Below are 21,131 nucleotides of genomic sequence, written 5' to 3'. Positions count from 1 at the left end.
AATATCTTTTTGTTTTCTTTTTCTATTTCTTTGACCCATGACTTACGCAGGGTACTCCGGAACACGGCTTTTGAAGGACGGGAGGTCTGTGACATATTCATTATAGAGCCACTTTACTTTAAAGTGCAGGTTCATATAATCGGCACTTTTGCAAAGGCGGTGTTTGTCATGCTCTGAAGAGAAAGAGAAGCAGCTGGGTTATTTTTATGGCCAAGCAAAAAGGCTGCAGGAGATGATGGTGGACCTCTCATTGGTTCCAACATGGCCAGATCCTGGTTAGTTTGGGCACAGAAATGACCCCACCATTCATTAGTTCTGTATGATTTTTTTTTAGTCTAGAAAATGGTACAAGTGGACCATAACTGGAAACCACAGAGGTCTGCCCGAACTCTACCATTGACTTCCATATCAACAGACTCCTTTGGGTTTTCATGGAAAAGACTCACCTTCCATTGCATACTTCATATCCTGAGCAAAAAGGTTCCACATCACTTCGGCGCTGATCTTTCCAACATTGAGCTCTTGAGGGAACCTGAAAAGAAGTTGGAGATGGCATGAATTTGGCCTGATGGTGGAAAAACTCCTATGGAAAGGGGGCAACATTTCCACCTAACCCCAAAACAACTATTTTATCAGAGGTGGGAGGGTCAAACACAGGTTCGCATACATACTGGTTGAGACAAGGGGTGTATGAGTTCTTATCCTCTTCTATGATGGAGACGATCAAGGTGATGAGTTTGGACCAAAAATCCAGATTCTTGATGCTGGGGCCTTGTTCCTCGGGTGGCAACTCGCCTTTCTTGGTCTAGGAGGAGACAGGGAGGAGGAAGGGTAAAGAAAAAAAAGTCATCTCAGATGAAGGAAGACCAACAATGTGACTGTCCCTTCTATTCTTTTCAGATTTTTCCTACTGGAAAATCTGGATCTCATACGATCTGAATTTTGAAGTCCTTGGGAGAAGGCTTTCACTTCATCTACCTTATTATAGATGCATTTAGTGAGGACAACTCCTTCTAAGCTCATTTTTGCTCCACCAACTTGGAGCTCTATCTTAGTCTACCAACTTGGGAGACTTCTTCCCAAGCTCTCTTTTGCTCCACCAACTTGGAGACCACCTCCCAAGCTCTCTCTTGGTCCACCAACTGGAAACCTCCTCCCACACTCTTTCTTGGTACACCAACTCGGAGACCTCCTCCCAAGTTCTCATTTAGTTCAGCATCTTGGAGAACTTCCCTGCCCACTTCTCCTACTCACCGGGTCAGTCTGGTACTCGCGACTGTAGAGTTCATGGCAATTGTTGAAAATGTATTCATACGTTGAGTTGAGGCAGGCCTTCACACAGTCCTTGACCACCTGGCTGGCTCGTGGTGGACTCTGAAGTTCCTGGACCTGTGCAAAGGTTGATGCAAATGGGGTGTGTGCAACTATTTGTTACAGACTTCTGCTATCAGAATTCCTCACTGTTGTTCAAGCTATAACTTCTGTGAGTTGAATTCCAAGCCACCAAAAAGACTGAGGACCACTGCTGTACCTCATTAGCATGGAAGTCATCAGTTACTACTACCTAGCTCCAGAACCACGAGAAACCCATTCAGTCTATCAATCTCTGGAAACCAAACAGAAGGCCTGTTAAATACCTTCATCCGGAAGAAGGTGATGCTGGTCAGGAGGTCTACGGTCGATTTGAGGTCCTGTAGTCTTTCAGGACTACTGGCAGGGAAGTTATTCTGTAGAGGGAGAAAAGGGCAGAGATGGAAGAAACACCAAGGAATGCCAGGCATTGTATATGGCATTTCAGAAGATGGTTGACCATCAAGGAATACTAGCCATTGTATATGGCACTTCAGAAAATGGTCAACCACCAAAAAATACCAGGCATTGTACATGACATTTCTGAAGATGAGTGACCACCAAGGAATACCAGGCAATGTATATGGCATTTCAGAAGATGGTTGGCCACCAAGGAATACCAGACAACATATATGACATTTCAGAAGATGGTTGACCACCAAGAAATACCAGGCATTGTATATGGCACTTCAGAATATGGTTGGCCACTAAGAAATACCAGACAATGCATATGCATTTCTGAAGATGGTTGACTACCAAGGAACACCAGGCATTGTATATGGCATTTCTGAAGATGAGTGACCACTAAGGAATACCAGGCATTGTATATGCACTTCTGAAGATGGTTGACCACCAAGAAATATCAGGCAATGTATATGGCATTTCAGAAGATGGTTGACCACTAAGAAATACCAAGCATTGTATATGGCACTTCTGAAGATGGTTGACCACCAAGAAATACCAGGCAATGTATATGGCATTTTAGAAGATGGTTGACCACTAAGAAATACCAAGCATTGTATATGCACTTCTGAAGATGGTTGACCACCAAGAAATACCAGGCAATGTATATGGCATTTCAGAAGATGGTTGACCACTAAGAAATGCCAAGCATTGTATATGGCACTTCTGAAGATGGTTGACCACCAAGAAATACCAGGCATTGTATATGGCACTTCAGAATATGGTTGGCCACTAAGGAATACCAGACAATGTATATGGCATTTCTGAAGATGGTTGACTACCAAGGAACACCAGCATTGCATCAGGAACTTCCTAAGATGGGTAGCCACCAAGGAATACCAGGCATTGTGTATGGCATTTTAGAAGATGGGCCACCACCAGGAAATACCAGGATGAACATTCAAAGAAAGGATCTTAAAATACTTCTAAGGAGACTCCAGCTTGGTCCTGTACAAGCATTGTCCCATCCCCTCCCCCAATATTGAGAAGATCCTTACCCGGTACATCGAGAGGTCGATCCGAAGGGAATTGTGGAGCTGGTCCAGCAGTTTGACAAACCGTTCTTTCTGTGGAAAGAAACCGGCCCCAGAAGCAGGTAAATGAAATTAAAGACAGCAGATCGCTGACCCCCCCTCTATGTTCATGCACCCCACCCGAGATCTTGTTGTGGCACCAACTCAACTGGGCTTAAACAGCAAAGGCTTTCAATTAAGAAATCAACCTGGCTTGGGGAGAAGACTTTGGGACAAGGAATCTGAATATAGGACACCAAAATGGATTCCTTTTCTTATCCTAAGGATGGTTGGGTTGGTTAGGGTTATTCTGGGTCTTCCGTACCCCTCAACCTCATTGATTACGGATCAGGAACAAAGGGAAGCTTCCATTGACATAGGACCCAGGTGGCGAAACCCTCTTAACAAGAATCAACCCAGCTGCGTGACTTTTTAGGACCCGGCTCTGGGTATTATTTACCACTTCACCTCTGAATGAGTGTATTATTTGTGATTGAATTCAGAATTCTGTCCTTTCCTAGAAGCCGGGCCCCAAGAGAGGAGACTAAAAGCGACGCCCAAGAGCCACCCTGAGTTGGTCTGTTTTCTTCCCGAGGAGGAAAGAGATCTATCCGAACCCTACAGATCTGTTCATGATAGGTGGAGGATTCCCCCCAACCGGTGACCCTCTGCCCCATACCACCTCCCCTTCCCACTTTCCCCAAGACTTCTGAGCAAAGCAGAAAGGACATGGACTTTGCGCTGGTGCGACATAGCATGCAAACAGCAAAACGATCCTTTTCAGAGGAGTCACCCGTAAGCCTTCCCCCCCGTTAAATGACCCCCATACCTTTCCCCTAAAAAAGCCCTATGGGGCTGGTCAACACACCCCCTTGAACATCTTACTGTTTCTGTGATATATATACTAAGGCCTTAAGCTCGGCTTTCAAGGAGCTCTCCAAGGTCCTGAAATCCAGCTTTGGGACTTTGGAGAGCTCCTCAAAAGTGAGTGGAAATCTGGAACTATGCTGCGTTGCTTCCTATCTAGTCACCCATGCCCTGGTTGTGGTTTGGTTTTTAAAACACAATTGTGTGTATGTGTATAATGCAAAACAAGGCCACATCATGCAAAATATATACACGGTGGCCCCAGAAGTATTTCCTCCAGAAAAACGTCCTTTCCCCACTTGCCAAGATGGAAGAGGCAATGAGACGATACGCATCTCTGTTGGAAATATTATTCGGCAGATGTCTCCCAGACCTTGAGTAGGCAGTAGGCTCTCAGTTAACCAGAACTCTCAAGTAACCAGCAAAAAAAGCAAGGAAAAAATAGTTTAAATAAAACCTAATTTATAATATAGTAAAACGGTAAAAGGGTATTATTATTATGATGGTGATTATTATTATTAGTAGTAGTACCCCGCTTTTTCTCTCCACCAGGAGACTCAAAGCACCTTATGTTAAAAGCATTTCTATACAATTTAAAAATCTACGAGTCAGAATTAAATATCATTGGTATTTTAAAAATTCAGTTAAAAATCATAAAAACATATTCAAAATTAAAAACTATGTTAAGTTTGTCTGCATTTGCTTTTAGTGACTGTATTTCAATATTAATATCAATACAGAGTCCATGGTATGGTACAGTCTGGAGTATAATATTAGTTTGGCTTCTTTTTTGTAGAAATCCAAGTTGACTATATGGTAATAACTCTAAGATATAGCATGAGTCAGGTCTATTTTTAATAGTGACTCTCAAGCGTCCAGAAAATACATTTATTCGGCATCAACCATGGGTGCCAGTTAAACGGGAGTTTAATATTATGATCATGATTATTATCATCCCATATTTCCATTTTAATATCAAGTCAATACAGAGTTTATGGTATGGTATAGTATGGAGTATGTATTAGTTACTTAGAAGGGCCAGACTTAGCACAGCAGGCTAAACCACTGTGCTGCAGAAAAATCCTGCCAATCAGATGGTCAGCAGTTTGAGCCCAGGTCCAGGTAAGCACTCGCTATTAACCTCAGCTCACCTGCCCACCTAGCAAGTTGAAAGCAGAAATGTGAGTAGATAAAATAGGTTCCACTTTTAGTGGGGAGGTAATAAAGGTGCCCTTAAGGACGTCAATCGGAGGGAAGCTCCTCGGTATGGAAGATGGAGCAACAGCACCCCACCCCCCATGGCCGGAGTCAAGCACAACCTCCAAGATGCTGGAAATAAGATGGGAAAAACTGCCTTTACCCCTGTTTCTGTTGTCTGTCCTTGTCAATTGTATAAGCGGCATTGAACATTTGCCGTACGTGTGCTCTGTAAAGCTGCTCTGAGTCCCCTTTGGGGTGAGAAAGGCGGGCTATAAATACTGTAAATAAATGTGCAATAATTTAAAAAATGTTTCAAATTGCAAAATTAGGTGCTGGCGTGTTGTTTCTAATGTGTTTCTAAAATATAGTTGGTTAAAATGTTGTTAATATTACGAGAGTAACGAAATTTCGTTACTCTTTCATCATAGTAATTGTGCAAATGGGGAAAATTCAGGGGCTCCCTTCTCCCTCATTTTTACAGTTATTGGGGTGAAACTCACTACAATGGTAGAACACATTTACCACTGTTAGCCTATCAAATTTCAGAACGGTTCACTTATTCACAGATTTTTTGGTGATTTTTAATTTTTTTTAACAAACAACATTTTTTTAAAAAAAGCTACAAGAGCTATCTCCTTGAATTGTCTATACAATGACACAAGATAACAGGGGATCATTCCCCCCAACTTTTAGAAATATTCATATATCTACTGATTTTAGGGATTTAAAAAAAGTTTTGACAAAAATGTTTGTTAAAAAAGCCACAACAGTTATTTCATTGAATGTCTCTCATATTCACCAATAAAACTTCAAATTTAGGGATTTCTTCCCAGCCTAGCAAAAATTTAATTGCTAGTATTAAAGTATCAGCCAGTCCCTCTGTTTGCAGATTCAACCATTCACTGGAACTGGAGGGACAAATCTCTCCTCTATCCTAATTGGGGCATTTTGATGCTGAGCTGAATTCTGGGAAATGTAGTTGAGGGCAGAGCCTTTTGAATTCTCTGTCCTAGGGCTCTTTGCCTTCCCAAACTACATTTCCCAGAGTTCTGTACTTTCTTTCCCAGCAAACTCTGCTCCCTGCTTTCCTTCTCACAGCGAAAAGTCATTAATTTAAAGAGGAAAGGCAGCCTTTTTGGCTTTGCTTTGCTTCCTTATGTTGAAAATGAAACTGACTTTGGGAGGCTTCCTAGATTTACAAAATGAAAATGAAAAAGTATTGGGTGGGTTTAGATTCTTTAATTTTTGGTACAGGCCATGCCCACGTGTCGGATATCGCCTCGTAAGTACAATTTTAATGAATTTGATATGACTTACGAGGACTAACAAAAAAAATGCACACCTCTGTTAGGCCTATTTTGAATTGTAATTCTCAAGTAACTGGAAAATACACTGATCTGGCATCTGTTGGAGTTCAGCAGCAAGATGCTGGGGATTCCTCAGAGGATGAGAGGGATAATGGGTTTCCCACTAACGAGTATGCGTGTGATCAGGGTGATTTGCAGGCCTCAGATGAGAAAGACGTGCCGGCAGTTGCAGAGGAGACGGGATGTTTGGGATTCCAATGTCGGTTCCTTGGACTATTCATTTTTTGTATGTAAGGACTACTACTCTGTGTGGTGCTGGGTGAAAAGGTGTTCCAAGTCTAGAGTGCAACAGTATCGACCAACCCCCCATGGATGCCAATTAACTGAGAGTCCACTATGTGTATTTTTGGGTCAAATGTTATGTTTCAATAAACTGCTTGTGCCTGGAAGTTGTGTCACCTAGTCTCCTTTTCTTAGTCCTCCATGTAGTGCATCCAGCCTTCCCTTGTCCCATTAGTGTCCCACTTTCCTGCCCCAGTGGTGGGCTTCAAAGGGGCTGTGTGTCCGCTCCTTTCCACAGAACCTCCCCGAGCCCCGTTTGCCCACCCCCTGCGACCCCTTTCCACCCCACTCCCTTGCCCTGCCTCTCCCGCTAGCCCTAATGCACGAGAGACAACGAGAAGCAATCCTTGCAAAAAAATGAGCACAGATGCACATCCGCCACAACACAGCCTCCGTAGCACGCCTTAGCACCGGCCATGGCACACAGAGGGTTAAAGCCACACAGTCTGCTTTTTTGGGGGGGAGGGAAAACGCCCAATTTTTAGGCTCTCTGAGAGGAAAGAAGAAAGAAAGAAACAAGATTTGTACACAGCCTGACATTCGCAGCATCAAAAACGATTTCAATTCAAATTCTAAGTCCGGCTGCGGCTCGGACACGGAAACAGAGACATCAGTACTCGCTACCAAGACCTATAAGAAACCCCTAACTGAAGAAAACATGTCTGGCTAGATACAGAAGTGTCACTGGAGTCTTGTTAATACACATCAGCAAGGATTTTGGCGGCCAGTCCTTCACTCTGTCCTAGGAAATCCATTCCAGGTTTAAGAGCTCTCCAAGGTCCTGAATCCCATCCCCAAAGAGGTTTAACACAATGGAGAGCTCACTGAGAGCTAGTTGAAAACCTGGATTCCCCATTCCACTGATAAATGACCCGTCCATTCTCTATTTCTCCCTAAGCCGAATCTTTAATATTTGGTAGGAAAAAACCCACTGTTTTAGGACATATAAGTGAAGGCTAATGATTGTTGAGGAGAGTAGAAACCCAAAGCGAAAAAACTGTGTATGAACAAATCTCCAGTAATTGACTTTTGAGAAAAGAAACACACACACACATATAAGGAAGAGTTTTGAATATTCCCATTAAAACAGAGAGGCAGAGTCATTTAGAAAGGGGCCAGAATTCAAGGTCATTCCCCGCAGTGCAAATGGGAAGTATCTCCTGGATCTTCTCACCATACATGGAGCAGGGTTAAAACTGCAGCACTGAAATAATCCTGATATTCCTACACTTGTTGACTTTGTGGATTATTCTCTGGATCATGGGTTTTAAGGAGAAATAGCTTAAGACTTTTTTTGTCGTGTCAGGAGTGACTTGGCCATCTGTAAGGACGTTGCCCAGGGGACGCCTGGATGATTTTGATGTTTTTATCATCCTTGTGGGAGGCTTCTCTCATGTCCTCGCATGAGGAGCTGGAGTTGATATAGGGAGCTTATCCGCCTCTCCCCGGATTCGAACCTGCGACCTGTTGGTCTTCAGTCCTGCCGGCACAGGGGTTTAACCCACTGCGCCACCGGGGGCTCCTAGCTTAAGACTACAAAAGACATATAATGCACAAATCCAGTTTCTTCTGAAGTTTGGGCAACCTTGTTCTTGTCAGCAGAGGGCATCTTGTGCAGAGGGACATCTTTTTCAACGTTGTAACTGAAATTTATTTTACTTGCTCCTATCAACATGCCAAACACATAGTCCACCAATAGACCATGGATTTGCTAGAAAAATGTTGACCAGGGTGAGGAATGTCCATTAGCTCAGGCTAAGTTCAATTCCAACAAACTGAAGGGACTTGAGCTAGGAAAAATAAAAAATTACCAGCCAAAATAAAGTTTAAACAAAGTCTTGCATGTGCTACGGAGTGGAAAGGAGTGAGTAACCAAAAAGAGCGGAGAGTTCAAGTTTAGGGGAAAATCCAAACTAATAAAACTACTGCTGACACAACACTGATAAGAGACGCGCCAGAAAAGAACAAAAGGGAAAGAAAAAGGTGAATGAAATAGTTTGTGTGCACATGCTGAAAGTATGCTCAAAGTTTTGACTATAAAGCTAAGCTGCGTCTTGGTTTTGGCGTGTAACTTTTCTTTTATTGCTCCACCTGGCAGAAAGATTTGGCCAAATAAACCTATTAAATGATCTCCTTGCTCCTAGTGTCTGATTGGATAGAGACCCTAGTAGTTTTGGGGCCAGAAAGAGGCCAAAAAAAAAAAAAAAAAAGAAGGACCAACGATTCTAGCATATTTTATCTGAATTTTTTTGTCATGCGAGAAGCAATTCAACCTTTGAGGGTGATCTTCCACATTTGGTGGAAGGAGAAGCTTGGTCCATGACCTGCCCAAAAAGGGCTCTCTTCCTGGACAAGCAAAAGGAGAAGTCTAGATGGAGTAGTTTGGGTCTCTGGAGGTATGAGGACAACTGGTGACTATATTGTGGGTTGAATATAGGCTCTTAAAGTCCTCCATGTTGATTTTATGAACAACTTTGGCCAGAGATTGATCACAGAATCACACCAAAGGATGTAGAAATCTCTAGAGGGAACACATCTTTAAGAATCTCTAGGCCTTTCCCATGATCCTTTGATCAGATTCTGGAAGGATTGACCATAGAGTCTAGAAGACCTAGGGAACACATCTTGAGGAACCTCTAGGTCCACCAGTCTGTTTTCAGTGGATTGTCTCCTCCCTTCCATATTCTGCTCTCGCCATCTTATCTCAAAATAAAGATCTCCAACTCTTCCACAGTACAGAAGGTCCTTCATTCATTGCACTTGAAGCTTATGAGGAGGTAACATCTTATGGATCATGGACCAGCAGAGAAACACGTGGGATAATTGAAAATAAAACTATGGTTGAACTAAGGGGAATGACCTCAGGAATAGCTTTCTGCATTATTTCATTTATTTTGTTTTGGACTCTGCAACATCTCTTTCACACAAACCATCCCGTTACCCTCTGGAAGACTTCCTGGTGTAAATTTCAGTTGCGTCCAGATTTACCAATGTTGTGAATACTAATTCTCCTTGTGATACATTTGGAAATGTGAAGAACTAGAGTTATTCTATGGGAACAAAATAAGGCACTACTGCAGACCTTATGGCTTGGAATTCAATCTTTCTAAAGCTTTTGAGTAAACAAAGGTTATTGGGATATTACAAATTTGAAAGGGATTCCTTTTGTGATGTATCTAGCTTTACAATCTCTCATTTTTGGGATGTAGCTGGCTTTGAAAATGATCCTGATAAGGAACCAAGGGAGGAATAATGCAAGCCACCTTACAAAGGAGGAAACCCATAAATGAATTAGTTGGAAACGACATTTATGGCTCTTCTAAAAGCTCCTACTCTGCTCAACATATTCCTGTATGATTTACCCCAGACTTTGGCATTGATGAATGGTCATAGTACAAACCTCCATTCTACATGTTTCCTTACTCTTATATGCAGATGATGCTGTGTTGTTGTCCTTATCTAGTATAGGTTTTTAGCACTTAATTCATTGCTTTGCCACCAAGCTCTATTCTACACATGTTCCCTTACTCTTATATACAGATACTATGCTATTGTGTTTATCTAGTATTGGCCTTAAACACTTAAGTCATTGCTTTGCCACCAAGCTCTATTCCAGGGGTCCTCAAACTAAGGCCCAGGGGCTGGATACGACCCTCCAAGCTCATTTACCCAGCCCTTGCTCAGGGTCAACCTAAGTCTGAAACTAGTTGAAAGCACAAAACAACAACAACAACAACAACAACAACAACAACAACAATCCTATCTCATCAGCCAAAAGCAGGCCCAGGCTTCCCATTGAAATACTAATAAGTTTATATTTGTTAAAATTGTTATTCATTTTAATTATTGTTTTTAAGTGTTTTTTGCATTACAAATAAGATACGTGCAGTGTGCATAGGAATTCATTCATGTTTTTTTCAAATTACAATCCAGCCCTTCAACAGTTTGAGGGACTGTGACCTGGCCCTCTGTTTAAAAAGTTTGTGGACCCCTGCTCTATTCTATCTATGTTCCATTACTCCTATATGCAGATGATACTGTGCTATTGTCCTTATCTAGTATCAGCCTTAAATTAATGTGAAATAAATAGACTGCAAATTAGCTATGTTAAATCCTAAACTCTAATTTTTGCCAAAAAGTGGAAAACTATGCATGTCTTGACAGATCATGGGCCACAAAACTGAACGGGTCAAATACTTTCAGTACCTTGGTATTTGCTATAGATATAACCTGTCATGGCGCTCACAGCAGTAATGGCTTCTGCACATACCAACTTTGCAGCAATATCCTGCTTTTTCTACAGTAAGGGTAACCAATATATCCCCGCTGACCCCCAAGTTTTTGAGGTTAGGATTGGTTCTCTGTTACTGTATGGCTTCCTTGTTTGGATTTCTGCAATCAATAAGTCATTTAATATACTACATTACAAGTTTCTCCAGAAAGTAGTGGGGCTCCCTAGATGTGTGCCTTATGCTGTTCTATGCGTTGAGATGTGTCAAACCACTCTTGAAACCTTTGCATGGATGAGAGGTATAAAATTCTTGCTGCATATACACTTTCAAGCAGACCCTGATAGCTATATTCCCTATCATTTTATTTCAGAATGGCATTCTTTGATTCTCAGAAAGACTCTTTGGTGTTTGGGACTGTGCTGGTACGGCTGTACCAGGAGCTCCAACTTTATTTGCTTTGTATTAAATGTTTGCTTGCAGTCCAAGTTTTCAGGGATTCTGCAGAAAGGTGGCTTCCTTTGGTTGCAGTTGTAGGGCAAGTCACCTGTCCATCATCGTTAAGTTTTGGTTCCGCCCCTTATTCAGGGCAATTGGGAAGGGAAGGGAGCCATTTTTAGTTAGTCTCAGTAAGGAAAGCTAATTTAGAGGATGTGTACAAGCTTCTCCTGTACAAAAGCTTCAACCTTTAAGACTTTTCATGGGAGAACAGTCTTAAGAGCATCAAAGATTTCCAAAGATTTCCAGGGAAACAGCCCTAAAGCTTTGAGGAATTTTGAAGGGTAAACAGTTTGGAAGACCAAAGAACTCCAGCTGGAGAATCTACTGGCCTCACTGGTTAGGTCCACTCGGTGCTCGAGACACAGTTCAACCCGGTAGCGGAGCCCACATCAGTAAGGCTTAGATTACAGTCAGCCTGGGAGAAGTTAAAAAAGGGATTTTCCTTTAAAGTAAAGAAACAGTGATTGAAGACAATTGCCTATCCTTCGTGGACAAGATTAGGAAGCCACCAGATGCATAAAAGCCTGGAAGCATTTGTTTAACTTTATTGAAGATAAGAGAAGTTTCTGTTTGATTGTTCATTAATAAAGGACTTAGTTATACTTCACAAGCCATCTAAAGACTATTTGTGGTGGAAAATCCTTGAGAACTTCTCTTCGGGGCCCCTGGCTTCCCGCTGGGCTCAAGTTGCACGTCCTATTTTAAAGGCAATTCTTTACAGGCCCAGCGCATGACAGAAGAGGGACCCCTAATATCAGGAAGCTTCGGTCAGGTTTCGGGTTCTTCCTAGAAGGGGCCGTAACAAAAAGTCACCGCTGAATTAACATTTTCCCCAGTTCTTCTTGCATCTGGCATCTTTCCCCTTTTCCAAAATGGGGACCTAGCTGAAGATAAATGTAGCTCCCATTTACACCAAGTCATGGTAGTCTTCAAGCTGTGTGCATAAATATACTATTTGGTCTATATTAGGCACTTAGAGAAATTCTCCAAATCTGGGGTGGAATTGGGAGTCTCCTACAAGAAGGAGTCAGGAATGGCAATAAGGACATGGACAAACATTTGGGCGTTTTGTGGCGACTTTTTTGGTACGCTCCCCCCTTTCCCACCATGCACCCCCCTCCCTCCCAAAGAAAGCATAGACAGTATAAGTAAGAAATGAGTGTTCTACGCACCATCGGACTTACCCCGAAATTGGAAGCAGCAAAACGGTCAGAGGCAGAGACGTTGGTGGAGGCAGTGGTATGAGCATAGTAAGCATTGATGTTGGCCAAGAGGGTGCTCATGACTGCGGGCACCCCAGGGCACATGTATTTGGAGGAGAGGCAGGCAAAGTGCCTGGAAAACAAGACCAATGGGGAGAAAAAGAGCATGAGTTTGGGGCTTTCCTCTCTTTTCATGGAGGTGCACTCCTGGGCTCTCCTGGTGAGTCAAAACACTGCACTTGGGGTGCCCAAAAGTAGCATTTCCTGATCAGAAATGCTGTATTAGACAGAAATGCATTGCATATACCTCCAGTGTGGAAAAATACAATTCACATGTGTTCACAGCACAGTCCACTGAAAGGGTTACGAGAGTAGAGATGTGATCCTAGAGGGACAGCTTATATGTCAACTTCCTCTGCTATGAGCTTGCTCTCTGCCATCTTTGATTCCTTGCCATGACCTCTCTGCATCTGTAATCCATCGCCATCCTCGTTGTATGAGTGTCTTGATATCTTTGTGAGTATTTCTGTATACTGATAGTAGGCCTGTAAATAGTTAGATGTAGTATTGACTAAAGAATAAACCTCCAAATGAGTCTGGATGAAAGCTAGAGCTCAAGTGTGCTTACTTAAGCTGGTGAGCTACTATACAAGGTCAGAGGCTCTGATATAAAATCTCTGCTAAGTGTGACCAAGACTCTGCAGTGCGTTGGGGACTGGAACTAACTGCCTGACTTGGAGACAGTCTGTCCCATTGTGCAGCTGGAGGAGGCCATGAGAGAAGGAATTCACGTGCCTACCTAGCAGGGGTGTTGTGTGTGTTTTTACTTTTTGTTTCTTCCACTCCTGCAAACAAGAAATAGTAAATTCTGGCAGAATAGGGTTGGACTAGTTGGCCCTTGTGGCCTCTTTCAACTCTGTGATTCAATGCTTCCATGACCTGTCCCAAGGATCCGTTCCATTTTATGGCTCAATCTGAAGGTGCTTACCAAGTTGCTGAACCAATTGGGGACAACGTTCATGACCTTGAAGAAACCATTTGGATTGAAACCTGGCCATAGGTTGGCTGAAAACCACTTGTTGGCACCTCAACAACCTCCCTTTAAAGCTTTAGGCATCATGGGCTCTCAAAGCAACCTTTGAGGCCAAAATATCCCAACCCAAAGTCAATTGGAGTGTAATTTCAGGTGAGAAAATGGTATAAAAGCAAACTACCAATCCCCTGATTGGATATCACTGAGTTACGGCAGTTAAAGTGGTGTCAAACTGTATGAATTCAACAGTGTAGGTGCACTCTTAGGCTTTCATATTTGGATAGATTGCAAGATAGGACCTGCTAGAAAAGAGGATCCCAAGGAATCAGTAGGGTTTATAATCATGCCTCCAAAGGGTTTCTCATATCGATGGTTGTTACAAGTTAAAGCCAACCTGACAGCACACAACAAGACGCATAGATGAATTTCATAGAGGAAAAGGACATTGACTCACGTCATTGCCTGGTAGATGGACTCCACCCCATATCTCATAGCAAACTCATCCACAATTTCCTGAGCCGTTTCGTCGAAGTAGACTTTCCAAGCGTCGTCCCCCTTTGCGTCCGGGATCTTGACCACGCCGTTGTTCTGGATGTCCGTCACAAAATGGAAAAGGTTCTAATGGGCCGTTGGGATATGAAACCAGAAGAGAAGAGTCAGGCAAACCAAGGCAGTCCTTCCAAGGGTAGAAGAGAAAGATGCCGAAATTCTTAATCCACACTATATAATCAATGACACCAAAGAGCTTTGTAACCCACTCACCTCATGGAGGCAAGTGTATTGCACATGGTACGGTGCCACTTTCTCCTCTCCTTTTATCTCCACGCTGATGTGCAACCGGATTGCGCCCGATACAGCTGATTTGTCCGTCCGCTTATCTGAAAGAATCCATCAATTCATAACTGGAGTTGGGAACATGGTTATTTTCTGGTTGTTGCATGTAAGTTGCTCGTATTTGCTATGGGTTATGTTCACTGGATGATGAGTCTTTCTAGGCTTTCACTATTATTCCATTTGCTTGTTTATTTGGGAGTTCGTGGGGAAATGACATATGAGTTGGTGGTTGGAAAATCTAAGATTTGCTAAACCACCAATTCAACTGCAGCAACAATTGTTCCAAGGGCTGGGAAACATGTGAACCTGCAGCTCCCAACATCCACCTCTGCTACCTATCTTGGAAGTGCAGTAGAAGAACATCTAGAGCAGCTACATAGTTCCATTGGAGATATTTCATGTTGCTCTAGCGATCTTGAGTTTCCTTTGGACTCAGCTCTAATGGACCACTCCTGGTCCACTTGGAGAGGTGTCCCATTCTCTAGGTCTTAGGACTTGACAGCCCAAGATCTATCAAGGTTACTCCACTCCATATGTTTGTAATGACTTACCCAAGTTGTACCAGACGTCCATCTCTCCACTCAGTGTCCGAACCTCAATTATCGTTTGGCCGAGGAAGTCGTCGGATTCCCTCTTGAAACGTTGCTTCACCCTCGACTTGATGTCATCATCTTCATCCCATACCCGGACCTTGATTCGGTCAGAGGAGTTATGGCATTCGCTGGAGGAAGTCAAGAAAGTGATGTGAGGAAGGGAGTCATGGATAAGAACTGTTCAATAGCCCCATAGTAGATTGCCATCAAGAGAGGCATAACCCAATAGTTTTGTGTCCTTCAAATCAGACAGACATCAAGATGGTACCACCAGAACTAGCTAACCCCAAACTAGAGCATTTGGGGAAATGTCACTCCTCCTTGATGAATTTTGGATTCTTGGTGTTGTGAGAAACTTGGCCAGAGAAAGCCATGCTGCCTCAGAAAACCAAGGGATAAGAATGAGAACATGGAGTTGGACTGTATGGCCGTCTTCCAACTCTAGATTTCTTTTTGCCTCATGTTTGCAGGGAAAGTTGTGTAAATTCATTCTTGGAGAGGACATGGGAGTGGGCTGATGGTGGGTTTAGGGATTCACTCACAAGTGGAAGTTCTCCTCCCAGACTGGATTCAAATTCCCATAGATGGTTTTGGTTCTCTTTTTGGTCTTTCCAACCTGGACGGTCACATAAGGGTCACTGGAGCCCGTTTTGTCCTTCGCCTGCAGGCCTTGGGCACACACAACTGTTTGTACGAAGAATTCCCATAGAGAACATCCCCATGGACAGACAGGAATAAGGAAAACAAAGGAGAACAAGATGAGTGGGAGATCATGGCCAGAAAAGAGGATTAAAGTTATTTGCCTCAAGGGCCCAAATATGGACTTTGAGGAGTGTGCGTGGGGAAGAAACAACCAGAAGGTTGTCCTTGCATTACCTGTGATGCTGATCTTGGCTGACCACTTGGAAGTCCCGTCCAGCACGCTCTGCTTGACTGACTTCATCTGCTGGGTGTGGGTGGCTTTTTGCACAGCAAAGATCTCCTGGATCAGCTCAAAGATCTCTGGTTTATTACGTTCCCGGATCTTCATACGGTCTTTCAGCACCATAATAATATTTTGTGTACGGTCTTCAGCGCCGTGCTTGGAACTTTTCTCCGCCGCCCCTGGTTGCAAAGAAAAGACAAGACATGGAATGTACTACTATTTTCACTAGTCTTATAATTCTTTGAACTTTATGGAGATTCCTTTCAACTCTATGGAGAAGTTCTCCAGCTCCATAGAGACCCCTTCTACCTCTATGGAAAGCCCTTCCAACTCTATGGAGATGACTTCCAGTTCCATGGAGATGACTTCCAACTCTATAGAGAACCCTTTCAACCCTACGCAAATGTTCTCCAACTCCATGGAGACCCCTCCTGCCTCTATGGAGAGGCCTTCTAACTGTATGGAGATGCCTTCCAGTTCCATGGAGGTGCCTCCCAACTCCATGAAGATCTTACTCTATGGAAAACTCTTCTAACTCTACGGAGATGTTTTCCAACTCTAAGGGGATGTCTTGCAACTCTATGGAGGTCCCTTCTAACACTATGGAGACTCCTTCCAACTGTGTATGGTTCCATGATCCTCACTTTGCAAGCAGTCGGCGTTAAGGAGGTCTTGGCACTTTTCGTGGCACTTCACCCCACACTCGGTACACCGCATCCCTTGGCGGGCGATGCCCCAAAGCAGGCCCTCACACTCGTAGCAATAGGTTGGGGTGGTGGCAGTCCACACTTCAAAGTTGTGGGGGGTTGTGCAAGAAATAGGATAAATTAAGGCTTGGAGGGTCTTCTTGTAAACATGATTTTTCTGGGGAAAGAAACAAAGGTATTAGAGGACTTGATTTCTTTCTTCACTGTTCTGATATTCCATTGTGTCGTCCAACTTTCCTTTCCCCTTCACTGTTGACTCTGTTGTTGCATTGTGGCTGCATACTCACTATTGATGTATCCCTATCTCCACCCTGGAAACTGACTGGGTGACTTGGTCACACTCTCTCAGCCTCAGAGGAAGGCCATGGCCACCCATTCCTAGCAATTTGTGTCCAAATATCATGATACTTACTAGCTCTTCATTGTTTAAAGTGCTTGATGCAAGTGCGGATGTGATCCCCGCCTTCCTGGACTGGACCAAAGACTGTGAGAAAGAAGAAACCGACAAATCAACAATCCACTGCAGAAGAACTGCTTTACATTCAATCTGAATTCAAGCGAAAACAGAAGAACGGCCTTCCTCAGGAGAGTGTGTTTGCTCCATCAATGTTTTAACATTTACACAAATAACCAGCCACTGTCAGAAGGGAGAGAGAGTTTCATCGATGCTGATGATCGTGCCATCACCGCTCAAGCAGGGATCTTTGAAATGGCTGAACAGAAATTCTCCAAAGCTTTAAGTGCTCTTACTGCCTATTACAGGGAAAACCAGCTGATTCCTAATCCATCTAAAATGCAGACATGTGCTTTTCACCTGAAGAACAGACAAGCACATTGAGTTCTGAGGATAACCTGGGAAGGAATTCCACTGCAACATTGCAGGGCACCTAAATATTATTATTATTTACAGTATTTCTATACCGCTTTTCTCACCCCTAGGGGGACTCAAAGTGGTTCCTAGGGGGATTCAAGTACCTTGGAGTTACCCTGGACCATGCTTTGACTTATAAGAAGCACTGCTTGAATATCAAGGAAAAAGTGGGTGCTAGAAACAATATCATACAAAAGCAAACTGGCACATCCTAGGGATCACAACCAGACACAGAGAAGACATCTGCCCTTGTGCTGTGCTACTCTGCTGCTGAATATGCATGCCCAGTGTGGAATACATCTCACCACATTAAAACAGTGGATGTGGTCCTTAATGAGACAAGCCGCATTATCACAGGATGTCTACGTCCAACACCACTGGAGAAATTATACTGTTTACTATATTGCACCACCTCACATCCATTGGGAAGTAGCAGCTAGTAATGAAAGGACATATCCGGCCCATCCTCTGTTCAAATATCAGCTAGCAAACCAATGCCTTAAATTAAGAAATAGCTTCCTAAGATCGACAGAGATATCTGCAGGAACACCTCAGCAAGCAAAAGCCCAAAAGTGGCAGGCTAAAACCCGGAACCTCAGTCAGTGGCTGATACCAGATGACAAACTCCCTCCTGGACACACAGAAGACTGGCCAATTTGGAAGGTGCTGAACAGGCTGTGTTTGGGCACCACGAGATGCAGAGCTAACCTTAAGAAATGGGGTTACAAAGTGGAGTCCACGACACGCAAGTGTGGAGAAGAGCAAGCCACAGACCACTTACTACAATGCAGCCTGAGCCCTGCCACATGCACAATGGAGGACCTTCTTACAGCCACACCAGAGGCACTCCAAGTGGCCAAGTTCTGGTCAAAGGAAATTTAATTTAATGCCAAGTTTCTACCTTTGTTTATGGTTTTTGAGGCTATTATAACTATAGTCTCAATTTGCTTCTGACATGATAAATAAATAAATCTGATTTATATGATCAAGTGGAAAAACATACAAAAAATTCTCGTGTGATATATGTGATACATAACCCGTGCAGCAAGATTATTATATTGAAAAGAATGGAATTGTTTGGCATATAACAATCTTGCTGCAGTGGACATAGCAGTCAAAGAGACTCCTCCAGTTACAAAGTTAGCTCTAGTTGACTATGTTTTTTTAAAAAACTAGACTTTGTCTGTCCCAGTCCATTTTCATTATTTTTCTTGTACAGCCCTCAAATAGCAAAATTTCTATTTGATTTTAACATGCTTCTCCCATCGAAATGGGGTCTTGCATTATCCGCATAGACTTTGCTTGTCATTTGAACAGAACTGATAAATCAATTTAATGGGGAAGGTTTTATGAACTTCAGGAAGTAGGCAAAAGACACTCAAAGGGAAATACTCACCATTGCCTATGGAGAGGCGGTGGCCAAAAAGGAATGAGAAAGGAGGAAAAGAGAAAGAGTTAATGTGATGTGCTAAACTGAAAAATACCCCCTCCCCCAGACGTTTATGGGATTCCATTTTCCATCATCCCCAGCCACTATGGCCCACTGAGATGATGGCACTGGAGCATCTCCTTTTGGAGGACCACCTCAGACTGAAAGTTAAGAACCAAGTGGCTTGAATCCTTTTTTGGCCCAAATAAGGTCAACAAATAGGTTAACTTTGTCAATTTGTTGGGTCTACTTTCAGCAAGTTGAAGAAGACCCAGAGCCTTACCTTGGTGGGACTTCATATCCTGAATTTTCACCGCTTTCTGCCCTGTTTCTAGCATAATTTCCCCAGAATAACAAAGGTGATCTCTTATTATATATTGATTTTGACCACCATCAATCCGAAATACACCCTTAAAGGCATCTTGTAATTCAAATCCCACGGTTCATAAAGGCACAGGACTCTTGGTCGTTGTTATCCCTCCCATCACCACAAAGATTAAAAAAAACAGAATTTGCACCCAGGGCATGGGGAGGAAAAGTAAGGCACAAAAGCAGCAGCATCAACATCGAAAGAAAGGATTGAAGAGCAAAAAAGGAGACGGAAGAGGAATGGTGGGCCCAAGAGGCAGCAAAAAGCAGGAAGAGAGAGGCAAACTGGAAATGAAGGAAAGGGGGAAAACCTACCCCAAAAGCCTTAGAATATTCAGCAACAGCTGAAAGCTCCCATGACAATGGAGTGGGGAATATACTTCAGGTTTTGGCTACCTTTCAAGGTGTTGAAGCGATTCAGGACCACCTTGCAGAGCTCCTTCAAAGCTTCAATGCCAACCTGGAGTGGATCCATTGCCCCACTGATATGGAAGGCATCAAGAGCTAACCTAATTCCCAGACAGTTCTGCTCCAGAATAAGAGGTCCTTGATACCAATTTCACACACCCCATAAGGACTTCTGGAATAAGTCACTTGACTTGATGGATCTCCCATCCATGGAGTCACCATAAGTCAACTTGACATTTTAGGAGCTCCCAGTGGCGCAATGGGTTAAACCCTTGTGCTGGCAGGACTGCAGACCGACAGGTCAGTGGTTCAAGTCCAGGGAGAGAGGGTTGAGCTCCCTCTGTCAGCTCCAGCTCTCCATGCAGGGACATGAGACATGGTAAAACATCAAATATCCGGGTGTCCCCTGGGCAATGTCTTTACAGACAGCCAATTTTCTCACACCAGAAACAATGTGCAGTTTCTCAAGTCACTACTGACATGAAAAAAACTTGACAGATCTCTCCTTCATGGATTTACCATATATTAACATTGACTTGGCGGATCTCCCATCCATGGGGTTACCATAAGTCAACTTGACAGATCTCTCCTTCATGGATTCACCATAAGTCAACATTGACTTGATGGATCTCCCGTCCATAGGGTCACCATAAGTCAACTTGATGGATCTCTCCTTCATGGATTCACCATAAGTCAACATCGACTTCATGGATCTTCCATCCATAGGGTCATAATAAATCAACTTGACAGACCTGTTCTTCATAGATTCACCATAAGTCAACATTGACTTGATGGATCTCCCGTCCATGGGGTCAGCGTAAGTCAACTTGATATATCTCTCTTTCATGGATTTACCATACGTCAACGTTGACTTGATGGATCTCCCATCCATGGGGTCACCATAAGTCAACTTGACATGTCTCTCCTTCATGGCTTCACCATAAGTCAACATTGACTTGATAGATCTCCCATCCATGAGGTCACCTTAAGTCAATTTGACAGACTTCTTCATCATAGATTCACCATAAGTGAAAGTTGACTTGGTGAGTCTCCCAACCATGGGGTCACCATAAATCAAAGTACATTTTCTCCTTGAAGTACATTCAGCACCTTTAGGCATAGACTAAACCTACTTCCTATTTTTGTCAGTCCAGCAGGGCTCTCAAGAAGGGCTTAGGGGTTTATGGGGTCACAGGGAAAAGGGCACCCCCTCTCCGCCACCTCCTTCTCACCAGATCGCTGATGACCAGCGGAAGAGATTTACGTCCGGGCTTAATGTCGGGCATGCTGTCAATGCAGCGCAGAAACTTTACCGCCGCACCCCTAGCGTCACAGAGGAGAAAGCGGTAGCCAGCAGAAGGAAGGAAGAAAGAAGGAGGAAGAGAACAAAGATAAAACGAGCCGTATTAGCAAAGCAAAGCGGACAGCAGCATAGCGCAGCGCAAGGCACCCTGGAGCCGCGATAACGGAGAACAGGACCGTTGTTCCC

General features: G+C 43.4%; 1 protein-coding gene across 1 annotated transcript in view; it reads right to left on the bottom strand.

The window, feature by feature from the left end:
• The window catches only part of UNC13A (unc-13 homolog A), a 90,625-nt gene that overhangs the window by 27,518 nt on the left and 41,976 nt on the right, over positions 1-21,131 (bottom strand). Inside the window, exons 14-27 of the mRNA XM_060785197.2 lie at positions 16,978-17,049; positions 16,503-16,722; positions 15,810-16,037; positions 15,476-15,617; positions 14,892-15,061; positions 14,269-14,384; positions 13,961-14,124; positions 12,456-12,606; positions 2,811-2,879; positions 1,638-1,727; positions 1,255-1,389; positions 672-805; positions 447-532; positions 47-173 (exon numbers count right to left, since the gene is read on the bottom strand). Of these exons, the coding sequence (XP_060641180.2) occupies positions 47-173; positions 447-532; positions 672-805; positions 1,255-1,389; positions 1,638-1,727; positions 2,811-2,879; positions 12,456-12,606; positions 13,961-14,124; positions 14,269-14,384; positions 14,892-15,061; positions 15,476-15,617; positions 15,810-16,037; positions 16,503-16,722; positions 16,978-17,049 (1,904 nt within the window). The remainder of the gene's footprint in view (positions 1-46; positions 174-446; positions 533-671; positions 806-1,254; positions 1,390-1,637; positions 1,728-2,810; positions 2,880-12,455; positions 12,607-13,960; positions 14,125-14,268; positions 14,385-14,891; positions 15,062-15,475; positions 15,618-15,809; positions 16,038-16,502; positions 16,723-16,977; positions 17,050-21,131) is intronic.

Source organism: Anolis sagrei, chromosome X (genome assembly GCF_037176765.1).
Source record: "Anolis sagrei isolate rAnoSag1 chromosome X, rAnoSag1.mat, whole genome shotgun sequence".
Lineage (NCBI taxonomy): Eukaryota > Metazoa > Chordata > Lepidosauria > Squamata > Dactyloidae > Anolis > Anolis sagrei.
The sequence above is the reverse complement of the archived record's forward strand: the minus strand, read 5'-3'. Positions and strand labels throughout refer to the sequence as shown.